At 37.0% G+C, this 25,309-nt stretch overlaps 9 protein-coding genes and 1 non-coding gene across 12 annotated transcripts; 5 read left to right on the plus strand and 5 right to left on the minus strand.

Moving 5' to 3' along the window:
- Positions 1 to 1,831: 1,831 nt before the first annotated feature.
- On the plus strand, positions 1,832 to 4,083 carry LOC111491958 (patatin-like protein 2). The gene is made up of 7 exons (XM_023141062.1): positions 1,832 to 2,047; positions 2,211 to 2,392; positions 2,487 to 2,667; positions 2,749 to 2,913; positions 3,011 to 3,313; positions 3,398 to 3,570; positions 3,799 to 4,083. The coding sequence occupies exons 1-7, from the start codon at positions 1,916 to 1,918 to the stop codon at positions 3,887 to 3,889; spliced, it is 1,227 nt and encodes a 408-aa protein (XP_022996830.1). The 5' UTR covers positions 1,832 to 1,915; the 3' UTR covers positions 3,890 to 4,083.
- A 292-nt stretch (positions 4,084 to 4,375) lies between these two features.
- Positions 4,376 to 4,526, plus strand: LOC111492530. Its single transcript, XR_002719886.1, has one exon. It is a non-coding gene; the product is annotated as a U4 spliceosomal RNA (small nuclear RNA).
- On the minus strand, positions 4,414 to 4,530 carry LOC111492432 (the record flags this gene model as incomplete). Its single annotated transcript, XM_023141771.1, has 1 exon — positions 4,414 to 4,530. A coding segment is annotated over one exon (117 nt), but the record flags the coding sequence as incomplete, so codon positions are not given.
- A 545-nt stretch (positions 4,531 to 5,075) lies between these two features.
- LOC111491708 (26S proteasome non-ATPase regulatory subunit 14 homolog) lies at positions 5,076 to 7,411 on the plus strand. Its single transcript, XM_023140698.1, has 6 exons — positions 5,076 to 5,328; positions 5,600 to 5,777; positions 6,072 to 6,153; positions 6,477 to 6,653; positions 6,742 to 6,909; positions 6,983 to 7,411. The coding sequence occupies exons 1-6, from the start codon at positions 5,187 to 5,189 to the stop codon at positions 7,172 to 7,174; spliced, it is 939 nt and encodes a 312-aa protein (XP_022996466.1). The 5' UTR covers positions 5,076 to 5,186; the 3' UTR covers positions 7,175 to 7,411.
- A 76-nt stretch (positions 7,412 to 7,487) lies between these two features.
- Positions 7,488 to 8,580, minus strand: LOC111491707 (probable carboxylesterase 2). Its single transcript, XM_023140697.1, has one exon. It carries the CDS (start codon positions 8,559 to 8,561, stop codon positions 7,581 to 7,583), a length of 981 nt encoding a protein of 326 aa, XP_022996465.1. The 5' UTR covers positions 8,562 to 8,580; the 3' UTR covers positions 7,488 to 7,580.
- A 549-nt stretch (positions 8,581 to 9,129) lies between these two features.
- On the plus strand, positions 9,130 to 17,482 carry LOC111491709 (succinate dehydrogenase subunit 5, mitochondrial-like). Of its 2 annotated transcripts, XM_023140700.1 has the most exons (5): positions 9,130 to 9,404; positions 10,032 to 10,339; positions 10,425 to 10,610; positions 10,732 to 10,798; positions 17,470 to 17,482. In XM_023140700.1, exons 1-4 carry the CDS (start codon positions 9,236 to 9,238, stop codon positions 10,786 to 10,788), a joined length of 720 nt encoding a protein of 239 aa, XP_022996468.1. In that variant the 5' UTR covers positions 9,130 to 9,235; the 3' UTR covers positions 10,789 to 10,798; positions 17,470 to 17,482. The 2 variants fall into 2 exon arrangements, with proteins under 2 accessions (XP_022996468.1, XP_022996467.1); XM_023140699.1 differs by lacking the exon at positions 17,470 to 17,482 and having other exon boundaries at positions 10,732 to 10,968.
- LOC111491711 lies at positions 11,079 to 12,667 on the minus strand. The gene is made up of 2 exons (XM_023140701.1): positions 11,829 to 12,667; positions 11,079 to 11,719 (listed from the first exon to the last, which is right to left on the minus strand). Exons 1-2 carry the CDS (start codon positions 11,991 to 11,993, stop codon positions 11,276 to 11,278), a joined length of 609 nt encoding a protein of 202 aa, XP_022996469.1. The 5' UTR covers positions 11,994 to 12,667; the 3' UTR covers positions 11,079 to 11,275.
- On the minus strand, positions 13,515 to 15,317 carry LOC111491712 (DPH4 homolog). 2 transcript variants are annotated; one of them, XM_023140703.1, is made up of 2 exons: positions 15,121 to 15,317; positions 13,515 to 14,504 (listed from the first exon to the last, which is right to left on the minus strand). In XM_023140703.1, the coding sequence occupies exon 2, from the start codon at positions 14,474 to 14,476 to the stop codon at positions 13,931 to 13,933; it is 546 nt and encodes a 181-aa protein (XP_022996471.1). In that variant the 5' UTR covers positions 14,477 to 14,504; positions 15,121 to 15,317; the 3' UTR covers positions 13,515 to 13,930. The 2 variants fall into 2 exon arrangements, with proteins under 2 accessions (XP_022996471.1, XP_022996470.1); XM_023140702.1 differs by having other exon boundaries at positions 13,516 to 14,546.
- LOC111491706 lies at positions 16,206 to 19,787 on the minus strand. Its single transcript, XM_023140696.1, has 7 exons — positions 19,064 to 19,787; positions 18,829 to 18,917; positions 18,590 to 18,725; positions 17,358 to 17,456; positions 17,134 to 17,256; positions 16,774 to 17,036; positions 16,206 to 16,681 (listed from the first exon to the last, which is right to left on the minus strand). The coding sequence occupies exons 1-7, from the start codon at positions 19,224 to 19,226 to the stop codon at positions 16,571 to 16,573; spliced, it is 984 nt and encodes a 327-aa protein (XP_022996464.1). The 5' UTR covers positions 19,227 to 19,787; the 3' UTR covers positions 16,206 to 16,570.
- Positions 19,788 to 22,513: 2,726 nt separating this feature from the next.
- On the plus strand, positions 22,514 to 23,915 carry LOC111492254 (BRI1 kinase inhibitor 1-like). Its single transcript, XM_023141537.1, has one exon. The coding sequence runs from the start codon at positions 22,691 to 22,693 to the stop codon at positions 23,591 to 23,593; it is 903 nt and encodes a 300-aa protein (XP_022997305.1). The 5' UTR covers positions 22,514 to 22,690; the 3' UTR covers positions 23,594 to 23,915.
- The last annotated feature ends 1,394 nt before the right edge of the window (positions 23,916 to 25,309 follow it).

Genomic DNA, 25,309 nt, shown 5'->3' on the forward strand with positions numbered 1-25,309 from the left:
AAGCTTGGTTAAATTAAATAATACAAATAGATAAGTTTGAGAGAACATGTGTTCCTGGTCCATTCGTGAGTCAATCTCTAATTTCTAATTCCCTTGTTTTAAATAATTGATTTAGAAAACCTAATTCAAACGTGGTTATTTGTGTTATTGGATCTAATAAAATGAAAAACATAAGCAACAATTTAGACCGTTGGATGATTCGTAGTACGGTCGATAAAAGCGATCAAGGAGAAAACGACAAGGCAGCCATTTGGTTCATGATGATAGCTGATGGCTTTTTGTGATGCGAGCTGGAATCTATTATTTTAATAATATACTTTTTTTTTTCTTTTTTTTTTTTGTCTTTTTAACTTATAGTTTCAAATTTAAAATACTAATTAAAAATAACAACAATAATCCACGAGGTATGCGCCTCATTCCTAGATTGAAATCTGACCCAAATTTAGAATACTTATGTTTGAATTGACCAACAAAAAGTAAAGATAAGATTTAGACTAATTTAAAATCATTAATTTGCTAAAGAAACTATTTTTAAAAAATGAGGAAGAAGGAGAGAAAGGAAGGAGGGAAAGAGAAGGGCGAATTACGAGTGAATTTATTTTCAATATTTCTTATTTTTTAACTCGTTTGATCTTTTGATATAAAATTATTTGAATATTGATATAAGAGGTATTTTTTTTTAATCAAATTAATCAGATAATATTATTAAATGATTAAATTTATTTTATGACATGAAAAAATTATTTAGTCCGGTGGAAAATTTTGAACCCAATCATAAGGAAAAGATAGTCGTTTATATCGTTACTCACGCAAAGCTTGCGTCCGTGATGAATAATTATAATTTCAACATATCAATTGAGTCAATATAATATTTTTTTATTCGTTCCAATACTAAAATAATTGGGTTGAGCTTTGAAGTTGAATAATACCAGAAATTTGCAGAATGATAATCGAACGTATCAAGTCTCCATAAAGTTGATTTTTCTAAGTACCCAACTTGGCCCATTTTCTAACCCTTTTTTTTTTTAATTTTAAATATTAAGGATTAACACAACTAGCTAAGAAAATTGAAATTATTTCTTTAATCCACCATATTCCAAGTATTCTGGAATTTGTTTCGTACACGAATCATATTATTATATTGTACCTAAATTATGGTGTAAATTAATTAGTTTTTGAACATGCCATTTAAGAGTCAAAACTTTATTAAGCTATGATGCATATAATTTTCATATTTTTTATGTGAAAATTGTGTTATGTACTAAAGTTTTAATTAATTAATTAATTAACGAAAGGAAAGCTGCTTATAATTATTTATATTGATAACTTGTACTTGGGAAGGACCAAGAAGATAAATATAAGCGGCTGCTAAGAGGGAAGTGGCTGCATGACCGAGTTGGAAGCTTATCCATTTGTCTCCCTTCATAATTCTTTATAGAATTAAATAAATTACGAAAGATATGTATTTGTCTTTCATATATTTTATCAAATATGATATTTATGGTAAGTAGCAATAGAAGACAAATATCGCCTATAATAAAGTAATGAAAGGCAAATATTGCTTATAATAAAAGGGATAAATATGATACCTATAATAAACCTAAGATAAATGATCAAATATAGTACTTAAGGTAAACTGAATTAAATATTTTTAATTATATAAGATATTTGCTTGTAATAAAAAGTTAAATATGATATATATGGTAATTTATAATTGAAAATAAATATTCTTAATATATTGTTAAATATTAAACTCAATTGTTCTAGGAATTCTATAAATACCTCGATACAATGCCCCCAAAGAATATAATTATAGATATTTGCTCTCAAATCCTTCTAGCGGTGCAGTTATACTTACAAAAGCAAACACCTTAGTTTTTTCAATCCAAGTTCCTTGATTTTTGTATATTTATTTATGGATTCAACAAATGTTCCTCTACAGCCTCCAACTTTTGGAAACCTTATCACGGTGTTGAGTATTGATGGAGGTGGAATCCGAGGGCTCATCCCCGGAACCATCCTCAATTTCTTGGAGTCTGAACTTCAGGTACCGTGCGTAAATTCTAACTATTTCAATTGTTTCCAAGTTAGTTAACTTTTAATCAAAATATTCATTACTAATGAAGTATTAAATACACACGTGATAGTAGAATGTTAAAAATTAATAAATGTAAGATTTTTGAGTTGATTAATGTTCATATGGTGTGTAGAAACTGGACGGTGAGGATGCAAGAATCGCTGACTATTTCGATGTGATTGCTGGGACGAGCACAGGTGGATTGGTGACAGCCATGTTAACTGCTCCGAATGAAAACAACCGTCCCTTGTTTTCGGCTAAAGACATCAAAGATTTCTACCTCAATCACTCTCCTAAAATCTTTCCCCAGAAACGGTTTGCCAATTCCACAATAACCTTAAACATTATATTAAAGAAAACAAACCCATTTTCTCTTGTGATAATAACATTTAGCTTCGAGTTTTGGCAGATCGCTGGCGATAGAAAAGATCGTCAATGCCCTGATGGGTCCAAAATATGATGGAAAGTATCTCCACCAGCTCGTCAAGGAAAAACTTGGAGATACAAAATTGAACCAAACTTTGACTAATGTTGTTATCCCTGCCTTCGATATCAAGCTCCTTCAGCCCACCATCTTCTCCAGCTACGAGGTTCCTACACTTGAGTATTTCGATTTTGTCCACATATGAACGTAAGATTTTGAATAATTTTTTTTTCTATGACCTTCCTAGGTCAAGAACAAACCTGATTTGAATGCGGCGGTCTCCGACATATGCATTTCGACATCGGCCGCGCCTACTTATCTTCCTGCTCATTACTTCAAAACTCAGGATGTGGCCACGGGTAAAGTTAGGGAATTTAACCTCGTTGATGGTGGCGTTGCTGCTAATAATCCAGTATGTATATTATTTTCTCTAAATAATTTATATTAAAAAAATTTAATTAGATTTTAAATATAACTATAAAAATTGAAAAAAAAAAAAAAAATTGCAGACTTTGCTGGCTATGGGTGAAGTGACAAAGGAGGCACTGAAAGGGAATCCAGATTTCTTTGCTATAAGAGTAACAGATTACTCGAGGTTTCTAGTTATATCGTTGGGGACGGGATCCCCAAAAGATGAAATGAAATACACGTCGGAGAAGGCAGCCAAGTGGGGTTTGTTGCAGTGGCTCACGGCCGGCGGTTCCACGCCGATCATCGACGTGTTTTCTCATGCAAGTTCTGATATGGTGGATTTTCATCTTTCTGTGGTTTTTAAAGCTCTTCATTGCGAACAAAACTACCTCCGAATTCAGGTTTTTTTTTTCGAAATCAATCAACCAATGAAAAAAAAATTTATATATTGAAAAATAATAATGCTTTTAATTTAAACTCGTTAGGATGATACGTTGAGCGGAGTTATATCCTCAGTGGACATAGCCACGAAGAAGAACTTGAACGATCTTGTTGAGGTTGGTGAAAAATTGTTGAAGAAACCAGTCTCGAGGGTGAATTTGGAGACGGGTGTCGTTCAACCTCGTGATTCCGAAACAAACGAGCAAGCTCTGATAAGGTAAAAATTATGTTATCGTCAAATTATATTGGATAATGAAATTTCTACGCCTACTAATTTAAGGAATTATCATGAGTTTATAATCAAAAAATTCATATGAAGTATTTTGGGGAAACCCAAAAGAAAGCTCTTATGCTCAAAGTGAATAGTCTAACAATATATATTTACTTCAACGCCTTCCTAATTCATAATTTACGAGATTTATGCGTATATATGCGAATGATGCAGGTTCGCAAAAGTGCTGTCCACAGAAAGGAGGCTTCGCCATTCCAAGTCTCCCCATGGAAAGGATGCTGCAGCGACGGACAAGGACATTTAATTAATATCATGATAATTAATTTTATATGCAATATAAATTGGAGTGCAAAAGAGTATGTATTACTAGTGTTATACCACTCCATCATTTATTTTATTTACATTATTTCATTAAATTTCACCATGTATTAGGAAAGTATTGAGTGTGACATTTGGTTAATAAGATTGTTATTTCTCTAGGGTTTGTTTACATAATAAAATTAGCCAATTATTAATCTTATTCTTTCTCTTTATACCTTTTAATTGTCTTTTATGTTTAATGTGATTTTGAATGTAAAAGTTTTATGAAAAATATACATAAATAAAAACCATATAACAAATATTTATTCAGTTTTATTACTTCAATTATTATTTTTGTTTAGTGATAGTTTTTATTTGCGGGTATCCTCAAATCAAATGGTTGCGTTATTTGTCGTCCCACATCGGAAAAAGTGTCCATGAACCACATGCGGTCAGCTTTAAAAAGGAGGCTTAGGTAATTGTGCAGGTTATCTTTGCGCTTGGGGCAATGACGCAGCTAGTGAGGTTCTAACCGAGGCGCGTCAATTGCTGGTTGAAAACTATTTCCAAACCCCCTCTTAGGCCTGGGCTTGGCTTAGGCCTTCGAGAATTTCTGGAAGGGCTCCCTTTTGGGTAAAGCCCTACAATATTTCAGTTCTAAGCGTTAAACTTATCCCTAATAATAATGCTCCTAACCTGAAATTAATATTTTATAATTGCTTCAAATGATCTGATATTTTAAATTATAAAATAATATATTTTCTATCTTTCTAATTATTCTTCCTTCATTTCAATTATTGTTAAAAAACAAGTTATTTGAAAGCTACTCATTTTTATACATTCCTTTTTCATATTTTTAACAAGCTTATAAATTGAACAAATTTGTGAAGGATTTTAGGTTTTAATAATTGAAAATGATAAAGGATCTAAGTTTAAACTTTCAGAGGTAATCATTTTGAGCTTAATTCACCAATTTAGATGATATATTTTTTTTTATGTCTATTTGAAATCTACGTAGGGGTAGAAAACTAGTTGGACCATTTTCATTTTGGCCCTCAATTTAAATTTCACAAGGTTTTTTCTTTTAATTATTTAATTTTAATTTTTATTATTGTTATTATTATTATTTTAAATTTACATTTTCAACCTTTCTAATGAAATGATGGAGAATATAAATACAGGCGATAAAAAAAAAAAAAAAAAAAAGGCGCCGGTGTATTCTTATCTTGCAACAAAAGAAACTCCGGGTACTTAACAGATCGGCGGTGATAGATTAGGAGCTACAATTGAGAGATAGACGAATGTCAGGGATGGAACGCCTTCAGAGGATGTTTGCCGGTGCCGGTGGTGCGTTGGGACACCCTCCTCCGGACTCCCCCACCTTAGATTCTTCCGAGCAGGTCTATATCTCCTCGCTCGCGCTCCTCAAGATGCTCAAGCACGGTAATTCATTCTACAATTGCTATTGTCCTTGATTGTTCGGTCTCCAACTTTTAATCTTCTAATTCTCTGCTTGATTTTTGAGCACCATTCATTATTTTTAATAATTTGCCGCCAATAATTGTCTGAGTTGTAAACCCTAAATCTGATGGGCGTTTTTTTTATTATCGAATTTCGTTCTGGTTTATCACAATACCATTTCCATAATTTTATTTGATTTTGTTATGGCGTTTGATGAATCTGTAATCGCGTAGCTGTCTGGTTTAATTTTTAGGAAGAGCTGGGGTTCCGATGGAGGTGATGGGTTTGATGCTGGGAGAGTTTGTTGATGAGTACACGGTTCGTGTTGTTGACGTCTTTGCCATGCCCCAAAGTGGTACTGGTGTTAGTGTCGAAGCTGTCGATCATGTTTTTCAGACCAACATGCTCGATATGCTTAAACAGACTGGGCGGTATTTCACCTCTCACTTTGATCTCTTTAATTGTTATTCTTTTCTTACTGAAGTTATCTCGGTTCATCTTATTGTAGCTCGTCTGTATATTGTGCATACATGCTATAATTATTCATTACTAAGAAGGCACGTTCGATTCTAACTCTGTAAATCCTGTATCTTAAACTAGGGATGGGTCCATCCATGTTTTTGAAAGTTAATCTTTTTTGTGAAGTTCTTTCTTCTTGTTATATTTTTTCAGTTTATACTGTCCTTTGTTGTTCAGATAGCTAAAGCCGATTTCTTTGTTCACAGGCCTGAGATGGTCGTGGGTTGGTATCATTCTCATCCAGGTTTTGGATGTTGGCTATCTGGTGTTGATATTAATACACAACAGGTTTGTGTTTTAACTGTATCCCTTATGCATCAATTATGCATCTAAACTTATATACATAATACATTGTTGGCTATCTAATATTTGTCACTGTTGTCACAAAGCCCTCATGCTTCACTGTTATTAACGACACCATTGGCAGCTTTTTGTGATGTGTGTTTTCTTAGCTCTGAAATGGTGTATTAATTCAACCAATACAATGATATCAATAGATATTTGTGGAGGGTTGGGCGAGCTACCATTCGTAGTTTTAAGTAGATCAAATATTTTAATTATTAGTGTTGAATTATGGCGGTCAAATATTTATAGCATACATTGCTTTGCAGAGTTTTGAGGCTCTGAATCAGAGGGCTGTCGCGGTGGTCGTGGATCCAATCCAGAGTGTTAAGGGGAAGGTGGTGATCGATGCTTTTCGTCTAATTAACCCTCAGACTATGATGCTTGGGCAGGAACCACGCCAAACAACTTCCAACCTCGGGCATCTTAATAAGCCATCTATTCAAGTGGGTTATGAGCAACTAAATTACCTTTAGAGTTTTTCTCAACTATCTCACAGTTCATCTTATTCACACCATCATTAATCACTTCCAGGCATTAATCCATGGGTTGAACCGACACTATTACTCGATTGCAATAAACTACAGGAAGAATGAGCTTGAGGAGAAGATGTTGCTCAACCTTCACAAGAAGAAATGGACTGATGGTCTGACACTTCGCCGATTCGATACCCATTCGAAAACCAATGAGCAGACCATTCAAGTAAGCAAAGTCCTTTGGACCATGAAAGGTATCTATTCTATAGACTGCTAATTGATGTATTTATTGATTTCAGGAAATGCTGAACTTGGCTATCAAGTACAACAAAGCAGTCCAGGAGGAAGATGAGTTGCCCCCTGAGAAGCTCGCAATAGCAAATGTTGGCAGACAAGATGCTAAGAAACACCTTGAAGAACATGTCTCCAACTTGATGTCGTCAAACATCATCCAAACATTAGGAACAATGCTCGACACGGTAGTATTTTGAAGCTCCACATTGTTATCCTGCAACTAAAAGGTGCTCTATTTAATCATCGCCCTATGAGAAGCTACACGTCCATTGTGATCTGATCGGGATGTAAGATCTTTCAATGCTTATTGGTTTTGATCTATTGTAATTCCTATCTCCCTTTTTTTGTTGATAGAGACAGAAATGGTAAACTTTAGAACTTGATTGATGCTGATTTTATTGGGTTTATATGATGATATCTGATTTTATCTTTGAGTTTCTCGTTTTTTAGTTTTGGTTTCTTTTACTCCACGTATAACTTGTATTGATTTCTGTTGTTAACGACGGATAGTATCAAATGTGGTCTCTGAACTCTGCATAACTTTAACAAAAATTACAAATTTGGTTTCTTGGAAATATTAGCCTTAGAAATAGAAGACCAGACTCAACGCAGCAGTGAATGGGGCATGTCTCTGTTGAAGAAAGCCCCCAGCCTTCGGATCAAATCCTTAGCCTTCTGACCTTCCAAATCATTCAAATGAAACAAATGATCCTCATCCTCTGTTTCCACAATCTCTGCCACCCCCAACCACCCACTGCCCGCCAACGCCTCATAGTAATGCCTTCCTCTGTCTCTCAGCACATCCTTTTCCGCCACACAAACCAGAACCCTCCCACTTCCCATCCCAGCCAGCCTCGCTGCCCCCTCAGCCACAGGATTCACCCATGGATCATCGTTCTCCGGTCTCGCTGGACAAATAAACCCCCACAGCCGATCAAACAACGTCGTCCTCAGTGGATCCTCTGCCTCCTTAGCAGTTCTCACACTTCCCCAGAAATATGGATGCTCCAAAGCAACCCCAACAAGCTCCATGTTCTCCCCGTAATCAGGTTCGCCGTCCAACATCGCCAGGTTGTGGGCGATGTTGGCACCGGCACTAGCTCCGGCCAGAAACAGCCTTCTGAAATCTGCATGTTTGTTCAACCAAACCTCAGGTCCTTTCCCCTCACAATGTGAAATGGCCCATTGAAGGGCAGCCCATGAATCTTCGTAGGCGGTGGGAACGGGATGCTCTGGTGCCTTCCTATAGTCGACGGAAACCGCCAGGACTCTGGCTTCGGCGGTGAGGGCGTTGAGGTAGTTGTGGTACTTGGCCGTGAATGGGGATTGTGTGCAGAAGCAACCGCCGTGGAAATAGACTACGAGGGGAAGGCGTTGAGTCGAGTGAGTGAGGTTTGGGAGGAAGAGTCTGGCGGAGACGCCGGATTCCGGGAATATTGTTACGTCTTTGGATGTGACGCCGGTGAGAGGGTCGGTCCCCGGTGGAACGAAATCAGTGCCGATGAGGCGCTCAATTCGTCCGTTCTTGTAGACGCGAAGAAGTGGGAGTAACTCGAAGGCTGTTTCTGGTTCGCCGGATTCCATGAAAGAAGGATACCAGGGGCGAGCAAATGGCTTGGTGAGTCCATAAGAGGGTCTATTCTTCTGATTTATGGATTGAATTGTGAAGAATGTGTGGGCTTCGTTGGTTTATCTGGTTAGCTCCATTATTTATGGTGAAGAGATAAGTATTTGGAAGATGAAGCCACCAACCATAAGGCTCAAGTTATGCATATACGTTACTGTTGTGGTCTTTTAATTTTAAATAATATATTAATTGCCATTGGTGAATATTAACAAATGTTTCATCATACACAAGGTGTCATAATTACAATTTTCCTTGTAGGAAAATTAATGATGTGAAGGGTTCAGTTAACTTCTTCAATGTTTAAAGACGATTAAAATTATTTTTTATTAAAAAAATTAATAAATAAAAATACTTAAAAAGGCTTGAATCAAGTCATTTTTGCCGTTTTTCAAAATAAAGTACTTAAAAAAAAAAAAAAAAAAAACTCCAAATGCCATGATTGGGCCATGGGCCTAAATGGCCCAACAATGTCGGCCCCAAAAACAAATAAAGAAGAAATGGAGGGAGGCACTCCTCTCTGAAATTGGATATCAACTCTCTTCTTTTATTACCCGGTCATCGAACAGCCTCTTGTCTCGAGTTAGCTTTCAATTTTGCCGTTTCGAGGAAAAAACCGGAAGTCTCGGAGAAAATGGTGATTCTCAGATCATTATTGCGTTCTGTTCGCGCCAGATCTTACGTCATCGCCGGCGTCACGCACCGGAATTTACTAAAGAGTCACCATCTGGCTGCCCGAAGTTTCTTCTCTCTGTTGTCTCATCGTTCTTCTTTCTCAGATTTTCCGCTGAGAGTTTCTTCTGGTATTCCTCCTAATTAGTATACTTACAGCCTATTTATTATAGATTCAAATCTCTCCTGATTAATTTTGGAAAGAAGCGGAATTTCTGATGAAGTCATTCGCTATTCTTTATTCAACTTAATTAATGCTAGCTATTGATTTTCTCAGTTGGTTGCTGATATGCTTGTGTCTTACTGGTGATTAGTTAAATGTATAGATCTTCTACCATGAATTGCACATACAGATGTAGTTCTTACAAATCAAAATTTTGCTTGCTATATTTGTACAGTAAACTGCTATGTTCTTTTCTGCATTAGTATTTATCATCAAGTCTTCCTAGTGTTCGCAATTTGTGGTTAGTTTTGTTGAAATGCCGAGTTTCTTTAAGTGCCCCTTGTTACTTTAAGCAATGCTTTTGTCTTAAAGAATTGTAACAAAATAAATCTCGTATCAGAGAGAAGGAATATCAACTAAAGTTTTAAAATTTCAACAATTCTGGGTAGAAATGTGCACTGTGCAAAGTTTTATTGTTTCAGCTCGCTGCAATGTGAAGTGACTGAATAACGTTGATAGACCGAATTAAATTATTTTTTCAGTATTATAATGTTTGAAAATAAATCATATGCCTGTTTCTTCTGGTAAATTTCAGCAGATTGTGGCTATCTATCTGGTGTAGCGCACGCTAGATTTTTTAGTGTTGATGTAGTTAATATGCCTACAATTGGAGATACCAAGCTTCAGAATGCTTTCAAGGATTTGATGGCTGCAAGCTGGGATAACCTTCCCGAGTCTGTTGTCTATGATGTAAAGGCAGCATTATCTGGAAGCACTGAAGACAAGGCTGGAAAGGAAATTGTGGAAAATGTTTTCAGAGCAGCTGAAGCGGCAGAGGATTTTGGTGATATACTTATCAACTTGAAAATGGAAATTGATGATAGCATTGGTGTCAGTGGCGAGGTATTGGAAATTATACATTTATCAAATTAATTTTTTTTTCCTCTCCAGATTCTTATCAAGTGAAAACTTCGGAGTCTATGTACAGGATGTTAAGCCTTTGTCTGATGAGCTTAAGAAGGCACTACAAACAGTTTATGATCGCTATACAGCCTACTTGGATGCATTTGGTCCCGAGGAAAACTATCTGCGAAAGAAAGTTGAAACCGAGTTAGGAACTAAGATGATATACTTGAAAATGAGATGCAGTGGCCTTGGATCCGAGTGGGGAAAGGTAAAAAGCTTCTCGCTATATAGTTTGTTAATTGCAATTTTCAAATAAATAAGTTGGTGAAACGAGTATTGATCATTAAGCAATTTTTGTTAACCATAGCTTCTATTTTATTTTACGACAGATTTCTGTGCTGGGAACCTCTGGTCTATCAGGGTCATATGTCGAGCAAAGGGCATAAATTTGGCTTCGTTGAAAGTTTGGCTGTAGTTGCTAGCCTACTCTAGTTTGGGTGTTTGTTTTTCAATTTTTACTGTCTGCTTCTCTCAAATCCAAAAAATTGTGGATTTAATGGCAATTGAATAAGATCTCACATTGACAAATGAGTTCTCAGAATTTAACTTCCTTGCATGTTTGTCAATTATTGGGTTCCTTTTACAAGTTTATATCATCAGTTTCATGTTTTTGCATTTATGTGTTCTTGAAGAGTTCTGTGATCTACGGAGGGGGCAACCTTAACTATGATTATTGCTACTGCAACTGCATATTAGCGGTAATTAATTTAAGAGGGTTTATGAGGTGAAGAAGAGTTGAAAATTGTTTTTAATCAGATCAATAGCTTGAAGAATTTTGTTACTAAGAGGAGCCACGTTTTACTCTTCAATCTCAACGTTACTTCTGGCAGCAGCAAAATACAAAAAAACAGAACTTAGCACCGAATTTGGACATCATATCTTCACAATTTTGGTGCCTTTACTCCATAACCAAGATTCAGATGGCGACTTGGGCAGAGGTGGAAGTAACGCCGCTTTCCTGCAAAGACCAAACGGCCATCCTTCACAATGAAACAATTCCTGTAAGATGGTGCGCCTCTTGAGATCTTCATCCAGAAAATTAAGACCATTTAAGCTCGAACATCGGGAAAAGTTGGCCTCTACGGAAAAGAATGCTTCCTTTGTTGCAGCACTTGAACATGTGAGAAAACTCTGAACAGAGTAGAACTCATCTCCTGTGTTATCTTCATTTCCAGGTTCATCCATCTTCTCAATCTCCATTGAAGTAATATATAATTCTTTGGTTGCAGGTGAGAAAACCCAGGAAAAGCTGTCTGACAGGTTAGTCTTTCGTCTCAACTTTTCCATTGCCCGACTTCTGATTTCCGATACAATTTCCTGAGAAATAGATAAGAAACTTAGAGAAACAGATTTCATATAAGGTGAAAGAGTAAACAAAAGGTTATTATATCTGTTGATATGCGAGGATAAGTTGGTGAGTGAATACTTCCTCTTCATCATCAAAGTCACTCGTTGGATAGTCATCCTCTGCGTTGGAATTTGGCTGTGGTTTGCCAAAAGTATGACAGTTGCAGAGTACATCCTTCAAAGCACCTGCTAGAAAGCATTTCCTTGAAGGATTTGGTGGGTCTTCTTGATAAAAGACGCCCATATTGGAGAAGCAAGATTTTCTGGTTGGTTTATGAGCCAGAAACTATATAAAGAATTAATGCCCCCTAACTGAGGGTTCAAAATGGCTCCATTTTTGACAGTGCCTTCACAGCTTATTGAAAATAACGTTTTCTAATCCTTCGGTGTAAAGACAAAGTTAGAAGAGAGCACAAGACACTCCAACGAATGATGTTGAACTGCACTAAAGATTCCAGCACAAAGCTCACACTGTATTCTCATTCTTCCATTACTTTGAAAATTAATTGGCATGCTGTATGCTAATCTAGCACCTACTTTTCTAGGCGCTTGGATTCTCTCTTAATGCTCAAGATTTGGGCGAATTGAGACATTTAACCAACCAATATCTTCTACTTTTGACAACCTGGTCGGGGGGCGGCACTTCCACTATTAAAGCTCATGGGAGGAGAAGAGTACGAAAAACATACAGCCGATCTTTAAAAGTTTGGTATCAATCTGGTATGCTGTCCATATACAAAGTTTGCTCGTTTTAAATGAAGAAGTTTATCAGTCTACTCTTTTTTCCCCCTAAAATGTGCTACTTCGTATCATAAGGCTCGTTTTAAATCAGTTCGACTTGTTATCTTTCTTCTTTTAATTAAATTTTTTTCCAAATCAAACTGATTAGATCTTTTCCCGAATTGGGTCTGCTCTTCTACCATTGGATTGGAAATGGTGTTAGTGGTGGGTGGTGTGCATTAAAGGTGAGACTCACTTTTCAGAAATTTAATTTGAGAACGCTTCGTGCTGCCCATTTGGACTGTAATCATAACCAGACTTTTCTCGGACTTGTGACTTAGGAAGTGGATAGCAACGTCCTCCCTTCATTGAAGTGCTTATTGGCTGATTTATTATACCAGTTATGTTTATTGATGCCGATCATATCCGTGTTTCCACAGTGTCGCCATCGACCTTCAAGAGAGGAGGAATTACAGGGTCATTATTTGACTTTTTAAGTTGTTACAGTGTATCTAACTTTGATTGCTAGCCATCCAATTTTGACTTGTTCACCATCGTGCTTGTTATGCGAGGCAAAGCATCTTCATCCGGCTGCTTAAAGGCAAAGATGCTGCTGCTGATAATATATTCCTACAAGATGGGATAGAGACGCCTCATCTTAAGTAAGTTGAGAATGTTATTAGGTTATTCTTAAAATATTTCTTCCCTTTTCACGTTTAGTTGGGTACAAAAGCATTTGATCTGGTTAAATTATGTCATAATTATTGAGAAAAATCATGCTGGGTCCCATTTTAATTTGTTGAGTGATATGCTATGAAATATTGATGTCGATTGATATTTTTTTAAAAATGCTTAAAAAAGTGTTTAAATTAACAAATTAACATTTTATCCTTTGCAAATAAGTTAAAATGCTTGCTATTAATAGTATATTAGTATAGTAATGTTTTTTTTTTCTTTATGTTTCATCAAAATTTTACGAGATTCTATCTATTTTTTCTATATTAAAGTTATGAACATAATAGAAATATTAATACGTTCAATCAAAATTTAACAAAGTTATAATCTAGGGACTGAGTGAAGGTTTCTCCGTCTAAAGAGCTATAAAATTACTTCCAAATTAAATGATCACATGGTTAAAATTACGAAGGACCCTTGAATGGATTGAACCTTTGTCTTTGAAGTTCCTCTAATTTGGTGCTGAAGGAAACCTGAAGCCTCATATTCTGTAGAATCTAGAACTCACCTTTAAGACACCAACCTCCCAAGGCATCCGTTTAGCCAATCCTTTACCCGCCCAGAGAGACATGTGGGCAAGCCAGCAAAAAGAAAGATCACCACCAGAGGCAGAGGGGCAGTGGATTAAACGCCCTCGATGCCAAAATAGGCCAGTAAACATTCTCATTCGAGTCCAGCAAGCTCTCTCAAACATTGAAATCATTCAAGAACGAAACGCCAAGGATCTTAAAAGAAATCATTCAAAACACTTGAATTCGAATCAATAAGTAAACGAACTTTCAAAGAGCAAGAACCACAAGGCAAAACAACGGAAGCAGGCAACACATCCAGAGTCCTTAAAGAAACCTTTCTCCCATTCCTCAACAATGGATATCCCATTTCATCCAACTCCCCCGAATCGATAAAGAAGTAATCTCCACAACGGCACTGATAAAAGAGTTCTACAACTTCACCTTTATCTTCCACGGCCATATCCTCCAACCTTATGCTCTCTGCACCAATTGCATCCCCTTTGGCAGCTTGGAGCTCTCTGTCATAAGCTGCACGGGACATTGAGCTGCTGAGGACTTCCCAAGCCTTCTGCACCTTCAAGTATCTTTCTCCCGCTATGTCGTCTAAATGAGATTTATGGCACATAGCTTGTAACTTATCAGGGTGGAAATTAAGGAGAGCGGAACGATAGCTGGCTCTAATTTCATCGTAGCTAGCATCTTCCCTCAAAGACAGTACATCATAATAAGTTTCACCGATGGAGCCACTGCTTGAACTCATTGTGGGTTGGCTTCAATTTTCCAGCCACCTTGAGAAATATTCAAGGGAAATTATTAGCAAATGCTGGTGCCTGTTAAAAAGAGGTAAACTGTAAGGATGCTGGGACTATCAATGGCGTGCTTAACGAAAAAGCTGATATTGAAATAGCTACCAAAATCCCAGAAATATGTGATATTAAGGTACGGTGGGGAAGTTTTCTCTTAGTTTGTTCTCACAGAGAGCTTACTTCTCTTAACGTTCTTTAGAAAACATCACCGGCTGTCAACGATTTCGAAATTCATAAAATTTCGATCTTTACAAACCACAGGGCCGAGTTTTTGAAAACAAACCACTAAGCAGCCCCCAAGTCGTTAAAGTTTATATTCGCATACAGAATTGGATATCCAACTCAAGCTTCTCCGATTACATAAAACCCATCATTTAGCACATTCAAGAAGCTCGGTTTTATGGTTTTTGGCTAAACCAATAACCAAACCAATAATTTTGATTGCAAGAAATGAACAACCAAGCTAATTTCCAAAGTCCATGATTAGGCAGAATCAATTCTCGATCGAACCGATCGTTTCATCCGTTTAAGCGTTCAGACGTTCATCCATTGTAAGGAAAGAAACTCGAAAGACAAATATGCGATTTAGATAAAATACCGGAGAGCAACAGAGGGTAGAAGATCAGTGAGGAAGGGATTCGGCAGCGGCGCTGAGCGCGATGGGTGAAGCCGCGGCGGATGGTGGGACGGAACAGGGAGCAGTCGTGAAGGTAGATTTGAACAGGGAGCAGTCGGCGGATGGCGCGACGGGAGAGGCATAAGGCCGGATGGATTGTGAATTATTTAATTTAATTAATTTATTTGTTTAAATCAAGCAAATTTGGGCGGTTGGATAGGGTTAGTGCGCTGCTGGAGGGTGGGCTTTACGCCGTAGATTAACTACAGGGTTAATTCAGGCCGTGAATTAAAGCTATATATACATATGTATATATATCGAATACAATCGAGCAATTAATTCAATATATGTATCTTTAAAAGGAAGAAATTAAATTCCTTTATGATTGTTTAAAGTTATCAGCCCATAGTAACATTTAAGTTCAAAAGTATATTCATTCGAATTTGAAAGTTCATCGTACAAAATGAAATTCTAAAAATTTCAAATCTCGTGAAGCTGACTAGTCTAACGAAAAAGCAAAAGACCATTTGATTTGCTATACCAATTGACTTAAAAATAATATCAAATAAATAGGCAAAAGATCATTTGATTTGCAATACCAATTGACTTAAAAATAATATCAAATAAATAGGAATCTGACATTCTTGCAAAATTTGAGAGAAAAAAAAAAAAAAGTACTACCTACCTTTGGTAAGTACTACACTCACTCCTTGTTTAGACGGTAGCATGCTCATTCCAATGATACTCATGTAATGACTATACTCACTCAAATAGTAACAACTCAAATCTATCACTAACAGATATTATTTGCATTAGTCCGTTACATATCATCATTAACTTCACGATTTTAAAATACGTCTAAGTAGAGATTTTCACACCCTTCTAAGAAATGTTTTGTCCCCTCTCTCCAACCAATATGGAATCTTAACAAAGAGTGTCGTTTGAGAGATCCCAAAACCAAATTCACCATATGTATGTTGTAAGGACGGAACTGAACAGCTGAGAGATACTCACATTTTTTTTAAAGAAAAGTAAAGTAGTTGGTTATTATCAGCAAGAGAGAGGCAGAGAAAGAGGTAAGCTCAGCTCAGAAACTGACATCCTGAGCGTAATGAATAAATTTCAAAAGTTAACAGTCAACAAAATAGCCTTTCTTTTTCACGTTACTTCTAAGTTCTATCTCATCTCGGCGCCAGACTTGTCAATCTGAAGTCATGGGCACCAGGATCGTCAATCCGTGTTACATCTTACATAAGAGTAAGAAGATATGACTCAAACATTCACTCATTCAAATGCTAGTCCCCTAAACACCTAACAACCCTCAAAAATTTTCATTCGTGGCAACTCTATGGACAATGATGCTCAAATGTAAGAAAGACAAGTGAAGTCATAAACATTTTAGCGCGAATCGCTTGCCTGATTCATCGTACAATTAAACACTAACAACACCAGAGACCCAAGGGACAACCAGCGGCGCAGTCGGGTGTGAGTTCCTATAAGATTGCGGATAGTTGGTCTTGAAATTCAGTTTGGGATTTTCTGCCTGCATTTGGATTTGAAGAAGATGAGACAAGTTAGATTCAAGAAAGCATATACAAAAGAGATTTACAACTACAAAAGCAGTCTGGGGGTTACATATTTCAGCCAGCACTCCATATGTTTATGCTCGTAAATATCAGGTGAGTGGCATCCAAACTCAGATGGACAGTAAACCCAGATGTTGCATTTCCTGTCACCTGGCCGCGCACGTTTCGCATGATCCAAGCAAGCTTGACAGCAATCAGCTGCACTTTCTTTATGATGAGTTAGACCCCATCTTACCGCAGCACCATCGTAATCCGTATGGAGCTCAGCATGACATTCAGGTGGAACTGGTCTACCGGGTAGAATTTCATCATCTGCATAGAGATGGGGAATGAACACCATAGTGAAATATAAACTAAGATTTGATGATATGGTACACAGAATGTTACTCATAGAGTTGCAAAAGTATACCAAATTCATCTACACCCTCAGGCTTATCATCATGTTCCTTGTTGAAGATCTCTGCAGGTATCCAAAGACCAATTGATTCAGACAGCGCTGTCCAATCATTCTCCAAGGCTTTTACTAGAATCCCTACCAGAAGAGGAAAAAGAAGAGTAAACAACAAGTAAACTATCAGCGCCAAACCAATGAGGTTTCCAGGTCCCAGTCTCACTGAAATAAAGATTCCATACCAGCGTCTTCAAAAGAAAGAGTTGAATTTTCAATCATTTGTTCTGTGATCAACTTCTTTGCTTCTTCCAATTTTTCCTTTCTCCAGCTTTCTACAGCTTCTGATCATATAAGAATTGCAAGATTGTAACAAGAAATATCATGCACAACATTAAAAATCTTCAACTTTGAACGTCCTACCAAAAAATTCCACAAGATAGCAGATAATTGACGCAGCATAAATTGCAGATATGAGTCACCCTAAAATTTTAGTAATTCATAGGCTGGAAGTTCAAGGAAATTCATTTATCAATTTCAAGGAGGTTTCTGATGAAGTACACGGACCTCATTTCTCTGGTTCCTTTTTCGCGCTCCAGAATTTCTAAGAAATTTTTTGTAGTCACTCTATATTTATGATTGAGGGTCAACAGGAGAGCTCTTGAAGTTGAGCAAGTATAAAAGCTTACTTGAACAAGATTTGTTCTACATGTAGTACAACTTCGTTCTTTGAGTTCCAAAAGAAGGTTAAGAAAGCATAGATTTCTTTGAGGAGGCAGTAAAGAAGTGAGATGGAATAGAGAAAAATCATGACATTAGTAATCTAATGGCTGGTCTGAACAAAGTTGGTCTTATGCAGCATCTACAGCGCTCTAGAGAAATTCAGGGATACTTATAGCTAGAGCGATTGATGATACAAAAGAACTTCAAAAGTTATGACCATATTATGTGCCAGGCTACATGCCATGTCAACCTGCTAAACGAATTTCTAGCAAACTAGTTTTCTACGTATTCAATCCCAGGAATATAATCTTAGGATTTTAGATATCAGACGCAGTTATGTAAGAAAAGATAACTTAATGATTTCAATGTCTCTCTGAAGCAATGCAGCCGGTAATAGCCTCTTTGGTTCCAACTCTAGTCACACAGTCACACAGTCAAGCCACCTTAAAGAAAAAATTGCATATCCTAGCTCTAAACCCGGTACGAGAGAATGAGAGAGAATCACGTGCCTAAAACATGATAACCACGATACCGAATGCCTACTTGCAAACCTTAGCTATCAGGATATCAATATCAAACTTTTGTGAAAAATTGAATTACAATTATCCATTAACATTGAAGTCTAAGGAAAAGATTAACGGATACAAATGCTTCAAATAATTCCTAAGAGCAATGAAAATCCTTGGAAACAGAAACCAAATAAAGATATGAAAAAGTGATGAGTATAGCAAGGAAATCAAGGGATTGTACTGACCTCTCTGCTGAGTATTGTTTGAGCTAGCATTCGAGCTTCTCAACTTCAGAAGAATTTCCTCAGTAATCTTCTGTTTCAATGGATGAGGCAATTCATCCACCGTCTCTTCCTGGGAGAATTCTTTAAGCTCCTTCACCTTTACACCAAAATAATACTCTTCACCATACAAATTCAAATGTGCTTAAACCATAAATCGTTCTCCTCAAACAGATCTGTTGCAAAGCAAGTATGAGTCTTACCAATTTAATGAGCTCTACCGGCTCAGAGGCCCTACGAATCCGAATAAACTCTTCCATTTTCCTAATCTGATCCGGAGTGTACTTCGCAACTAGCTCAGAGGAAAGGAAATAAACTGAATAAATACATGCGACCAAATCGAAAGCCGGAGGAATATTAAACAGGAATTGTTAATAATCTACACATCGAACACGAATCAAGAACACAACAAGAAATGCAAGTAGCTCAGACACTAACCATTTTGTGAATCGTTATCGGTATAGAGGTAGAGGGAAGCATATAGAGATCGAAAAACATAGAGGGCGACGATAATGTTGATAGAGCAAATGATGAGAGTGGTTTTCTTGTAGGAACACGCCCATTTACCTCTTCCTTGATAGCCCCACTCTACCCTCGCCATATCCCTTCTTCTTCACCCTCATCCCACCACCATATCTCCTCTCTCAATATATTAATACCTCGCACCTGAAACAAAATAGAAAATCGATGCAAAGTTTCAATACGCTCCGCTCCAATCTTTCTTACCCTCGAAGCAGATCGATCCGTCCGACGGGTCTTCACGCCAAATCCGTAAAGTCCTTTTCTCAGAAAACAGTAACAAGCGGAGTCGATTAGTTCCTTTTCTCTAATCGCTCTGACAATTATATTTGTTTTCCTGATAACACCCAACTAACCAATGCAATTATTGAATCCGTCAAGATTTTCCGCGCTATTGTGCGCCGTATCTAGCTGCCGCTTTGCCGCCTGCAGGCGATTTGAACAAGGCAATCGGACTGAGAGCCCGGCCGTGTCTAGCGGTTCCGAAGCTGGCGGAGGAGCTAACGTGCACCGGAGGCTATGTAAGCTATCTGACACACTTTGCCGTCCGTCGCCGACAACTCACTAAAGTGCGCTGGAACATCGAAGCTCTTTCCTTTTGTCGATGGTTAGATGCCAACCAACTGTGTACTGTTCTATTTTTGGGCATAAAAACAGAGAGGAATTTAATTATGATGTCGCTTTCTTAAGACTTGATTGAAAATGATTATCTACTAAATTGCGCTTTGTTAAAAACGACGCAGTTTTCGTTCCTTATTGGGTGACTTATTTATGCACGGAAACGAAGCTTTTTACTCCACCTTATTACCAAACTTGCCCTATTGTAGTATTTTCAGACTGTTTTTTTAGTATATATATTTTAAAATCTAATCAGAGTTTTTTTTTTTTTAATTTTTTTATTTTACATTCATGTTTATATTAATAATCAAATACCAACTCAAACGGTCGCTTAAATTATAATTATGTATTAACTGATCGCTCTACTTTTAATTGTGTGTTAATACGTTTTTTATATATTTGATATTTTAAAAAAATTTAATGATTTTCTTATTAATAGACCATAAAATTTTTAATTTTATATTTTAATAAATTCAATAGTAAAAAAATGTTAAATATGTTAAGCCTTTTAAGTTTAGAAGAGATATAATGGATACCCACTAAACTTATAATTTAATAATTAATCTAACATCACTTGAAAGAGATTTTAAATTGTAAAATAATTAATAAATGTAGTCATTCATGTAGTGAAGTAGATATTTTTTTGTTTAATTTCTTTCTCAGCCAATAATCTTCAGAACTTATGGGCTTGGGAGTGTGTAGTTGGGCCCATTATACAGACTGAGCCATCGGGTAAACGGGTGTGGCCCAATTGTGGATATTGAGCCCAATTAATGTATGTCGAAGGCGAAATTGTGAAAGGGCACGAAGCATTTTCTGATTCAGAGTGTTGATGTATGGAGAAGGTATTCACCATTCTTTTTTGTTCGGAAGAAACTTTTTCAAAATGATGTATGGAGAAGGTAGTTTCGTTTTTGGAATGGGAAGTTAACGGTAGCTGTCAATCTTGGACACTAGCTGGACTGCAACCAGCTTTTAAAAGAGCTTAGCAGTTACAGTTTGAATTGGAGTCAAAGTATTCCAACGGTATAAATGTGATACTAGCCCATTAGATCATATTTAATTGATATTAGCCCATTACACACAGGGCCCTCCTCCTCATTTCTGCAAGACGAAGCTTCCAAATAATGGAGCAATGGATGGAAGGGTTTCTCAATTGCTCATAAGTTGGCAGATGGGGATGCTGTAGTTTTTCAACTCATTAAACCTACAACATGCAAGGTGATATCCCTTCAACTCAATGCATACATGCACATTCTTCTGTTCACTATCACTTCCTTTCTCATTAGGAAAATAAGGCTGTTTGTTCATCATCTATCTATCTATCTATCTATCTATCTATCCATCTATCTATCTACATGGATGCCCCTTGGTAACTGCTGCAATTATATTGAACTTTTGAGCGTTGGAAGAGCCAGCCTCTCTCTGATCTGATTGGTTGGGGTCCTGTTCTTCTTATACATCATTAAAACCACGATCTCCAGTGTTAGATCAGGCTATAGTGTTAGCTCATAGATTTAACTTGTCTGATTTATTCATATTGTGCAGCTATGACAGAATGGAATCGGCTTGTGTTTGAAGGGAAAAAGAAGAGAAAACAAGACAGGGTAAGAAATCGAGTTGAGTGGCTAATGGCAAAAGCAGAAAAGTGGGAAAAAGTTTCTCCACATGACCAATCGTTCTCATTGTGGGTTTTTGAGTACGAAATCTTTGTTTTTTTTGCCATATTTCTTGCATCCTTCTTTTTCTCTCTGTTTTAAAATAAAGAATATGGTTTTGAAAGATGGGATGAGTGAGTCCACCCAAAAATAATGGCTCTATGATTGAGATATAGACAATTCTTCTACTCTATGCCACGCTATAAACCATTGTCTACACGTGTGTTTTGGGTCTACCATCTTAAATTCCCCATGACTTTCCTAAACCCTTGGCATTTTATTTTGAAGATGAACAGGCAAAAGGAAGCCACTTCATTCTTGATCCTCTCTTGGTTAGTGAACACTTCATGTTTTTGCTTACAATACATTATTGTAAAATTGATATATGTATATATATATTATTATTATTATTATTTTTTAATAATTTCTTAGGTTGGTGTATTGATGACACCTTAAATGGTTCTACTTTTCATCAACCATGACAGCAAAAAAGGCCTTTCATGTCACTGTTACATTAATAACTCGAACATAATGTTCAGACAAGAGGAAAACATCAGTTTCTATTATTAACTGCCTAAATCTCTGAATAAAAAGTTAAAACCTTACCTAATTTTTGTAATTCATTCATTCATCATGATTAGATAAGAGATTGCAAGTGTTTTGTTTCCATGCAAAGTTGGGACCAAATTGCTTGAAAATACTGACCCATTATTGAGATATGAATGAGTAGTCTCATTCAATGCATCACAGCATGCAAAAAAAACATATAAAAGAGGATCGGCAGTGTATTATAAATATGATGAGTTCTTCGAAGTTTCCTCCTGAAAAAGGGGGATTAATTAATGACTAATGGCGTACTCTTGTTAGGAAAGATCCATGAATACAACAAATACCAAAAACAGTAGCCCCCATTGTAAAGGTTATTGGCTTTTTGTGGGAAATTTTGTGGGTTTTTGTTGGATTTTTCTTTACCGAATCTGTACTCTCAATAGCTGTAAGATTTGACAAGGACCCACCAATCCTTGACACGTGCTGCCCCCAAGAAGAAGAAAAAAAAAAAAAGATTAAGAACTTGATTTAAGCAAGTTGAGAGAGGCAAAACCGCCAGACCCCCCCTCTTCTTTTTTCCCCCTCTCTCTCTATCCTCTAATATTCTTATCCTTTCCTGAAGGCATGGTAGTGTCCTTAAAACTGAAGTATTGAATTGGGATTTTCAGGTTCAGAATCAGCAGACCAATTGATCTGTCAGCAAAACCTCTCTGTGTTGGTTATGGACATCCATCAGCATCTTAAGATCCAAGAAAGGGGTGTGGAGAACAATAGCAGAAAGTTTGAAGATGGCAGCTTAAATCTAGAAGAAGGCGAAGAAAGGCAATTGGAGAAGCAACAATTGCCAGCTTCTTCTTCTCCTCCTCCATCATCTCCTTCACATGAATTTTCCTTCTCAGTTTCTCTCCAAACTTCCTCCAGTGACAAAGCCAAAGCCCCACCTTCCTTCACCATTGATTTGTCTCCAGCAGATGACATCTTTTTCCATGGCCATTTGCTTCCTCTTCACCTCCTCTCTCATCTCCCAGTCCCTCCCCGCTGCTCAACCAACTCCATCGAAAGTTATACCCTTCCCATTAGAGACCTGCTAAATGACAAGGAGCCCAAGAAAGAGAGTAGCGACTTCATCAATTGCAACAGCGATGAACACTACCAAAACAACAGGAGCGATACAAGAGAAAAAGCCAAGTCCAAGTCTTTCTCCTTGCTTGGTTTAAGGTGGAGAAAGGGATATGAAGATGAAGAGCAAGAAAATAAAGTGAAACAGCTCAAAAGGAAGTTCGGGTTCAATTTCAGCCATGTACTGAAGAGATATGCGAGAATAGTGAGGCCATTTTTACACTTCAGAGGGAGAAGGGATGATATGCAACCCCACAGACAGTCTTATTCATTTTCAGGTAATTTAAGTTTGAGAAAGAAGCCAGAATTGAGAGGAAGAAGAGGCGAGTTCTCAGCCCCAGTTTCCATGAGAACGTCTCCAACAAATAGTGGTGTCCTCCTTACAACAACAACACTTCCTCCGTCCAATAACGACAGCACAATGGAGGAGTTGCAGGCAGCAATCCAAGCAGCAATAGCTCACTGCAAGAATTCCATATTGAAAGAGGAGAGACTCAAATGTTAAGAGCGTATACAACAAAGGACACATATTGTTCATATTCTATTTCTTTATTAAAAATTATTCAGCATATTCTCTTTTTCTGCATTAATGTGCGTGGTATGTACGTGTATATAGACAAAAAGAGGTACCAATTCAGTCCAGAAGGTCCGGTTTGAAATATATACATTACGTTTGTTCTCCGGCCCTTTCAATGATTTTTTATCATGTAACTTGAGAGGTGTTTTATTTGCTTAAATTTTATCCTTTTGAATAAGTGGATGGTCACAATTGTAGTATTTGATTTAGATGTAAATTTGAACCTAGTACTACTACATTGGTTGCTGAATCTCTTTTACCCTTAAACAAAAGCAATAATGATATGAATAAAGAAGCTTTGATTTGAAGAGAGTTAGTTCATCATTAACATTTTGGATTATACGACTGGGGTAAGGCATTGAGTAGATAAGGATAAAGAAAAAGACATAAGAAAAGTTGATTGATCGATCTACTAACCTTCAAAGGAAAGGAAAATGTGACCAATCTATCATCGACCTGATGATCTCTCTACCAATTGAGTGGCCATGAGCACAGCTTAAATCAAACAACCATCCAAGTTTGGACAGGCAAATACCACTCTTCTGCCAGCTCTGTTCTCTCCTTTTCGTCTTTTGAATCATTAACAAGCCAGACAAAAACCACATATAACGCTGGGACCAAAACTCTCATATAAGTTTAAAAGAGGTAAGCGGATTCAATAATTGTCTTAATCTACTTGAGAAATATTTTTTTCTCTACCACACCCATCCCTTGCTTTTAAGAATATTAACCATAAAAGAGATAGTAAAAAGTTCTCCCACAGAGGTTGTTAGCTTTATTGGCTATAAAACTGCCCAAGTAGGTCAAAATGACATTGAGAAAGTAAACGTGTGGGAGTAATGCCTAAAAACATTGCATCAGATGCCAGGGGGCCAGGGGGCAGGGGGCAGGGTCCCAACAACAAATAGACAGTTAAAATAGTGATCAACCATTTCTAGATCCATCGAAACAAGAGAAACCTCTGAAAAGAGAGGGTTAATGGGGCTCAAAAGGTGTGGGGTTAAGTGAGATAATGCCTTAGACAACCCAATTGCCACCACTACGTATAATATTAATAACAATAATTCAGAATAGGTATCAATGCCTTAAGTAACAGTTGATATGATTTTTTAAATTGAAAAGCATCAGAATGAACGATATATATCGTAAAGGTGTGGGCAACTGATAGGAAAGCTACCTTTTGAGTATTATTGCATTGCCATCTATGAAACCCACCTGATCAAGCCCCCCCACGCTAAAAGAAGTGCTTTCAGTCTTTTCAGCAATGCATCTAAGCCTACAAACAAAGAAAACAGGGAACAACCGCAATGCTTTTATTAGTACAGCCGCGTGAAAACGTGCATGTGTGACCGAGGCGCCTGTGCACGCTTTTATAAGAAAATCCATTATGAACATTGAATTTCATTGGCAGAGATGAATGAAACGCCATTTTTCTAGGATCAATGAAAAAGACAACTGGCCGATCCCTATCCTGCCATACACATTTAGGAAGCCCCCACAAAAAAAAGGTGATGGCTGTTGGGGCTCAAAAGATAATATTATAAATTCTCAGAATTTGAGCTTCTGGTGACCATATTTTTCTCACCAAATGGTTAATCAATTGATATAATGCAAAAAAAAAAAAAAAAAAAAAAAAAAAAAAAA

The sequence above is a fragment of the Cucurbita maxima genome, unplaced genomic scaffold (genome assembly GCF_002738345.1).
Source record: "Cucurbita maxima cultivar Rimu unplaced genomic scaffold, Cmax_1.0 Cma_Scf00017, whole genome shotgun sequence".
Lineage (NCBI taxonomy): Eukaryota > Viridiplantae > Streptophyta > Magnoliopsida > Cucurbitales > Cucurbitaceae > Cucurbita > Cucurbita maxima.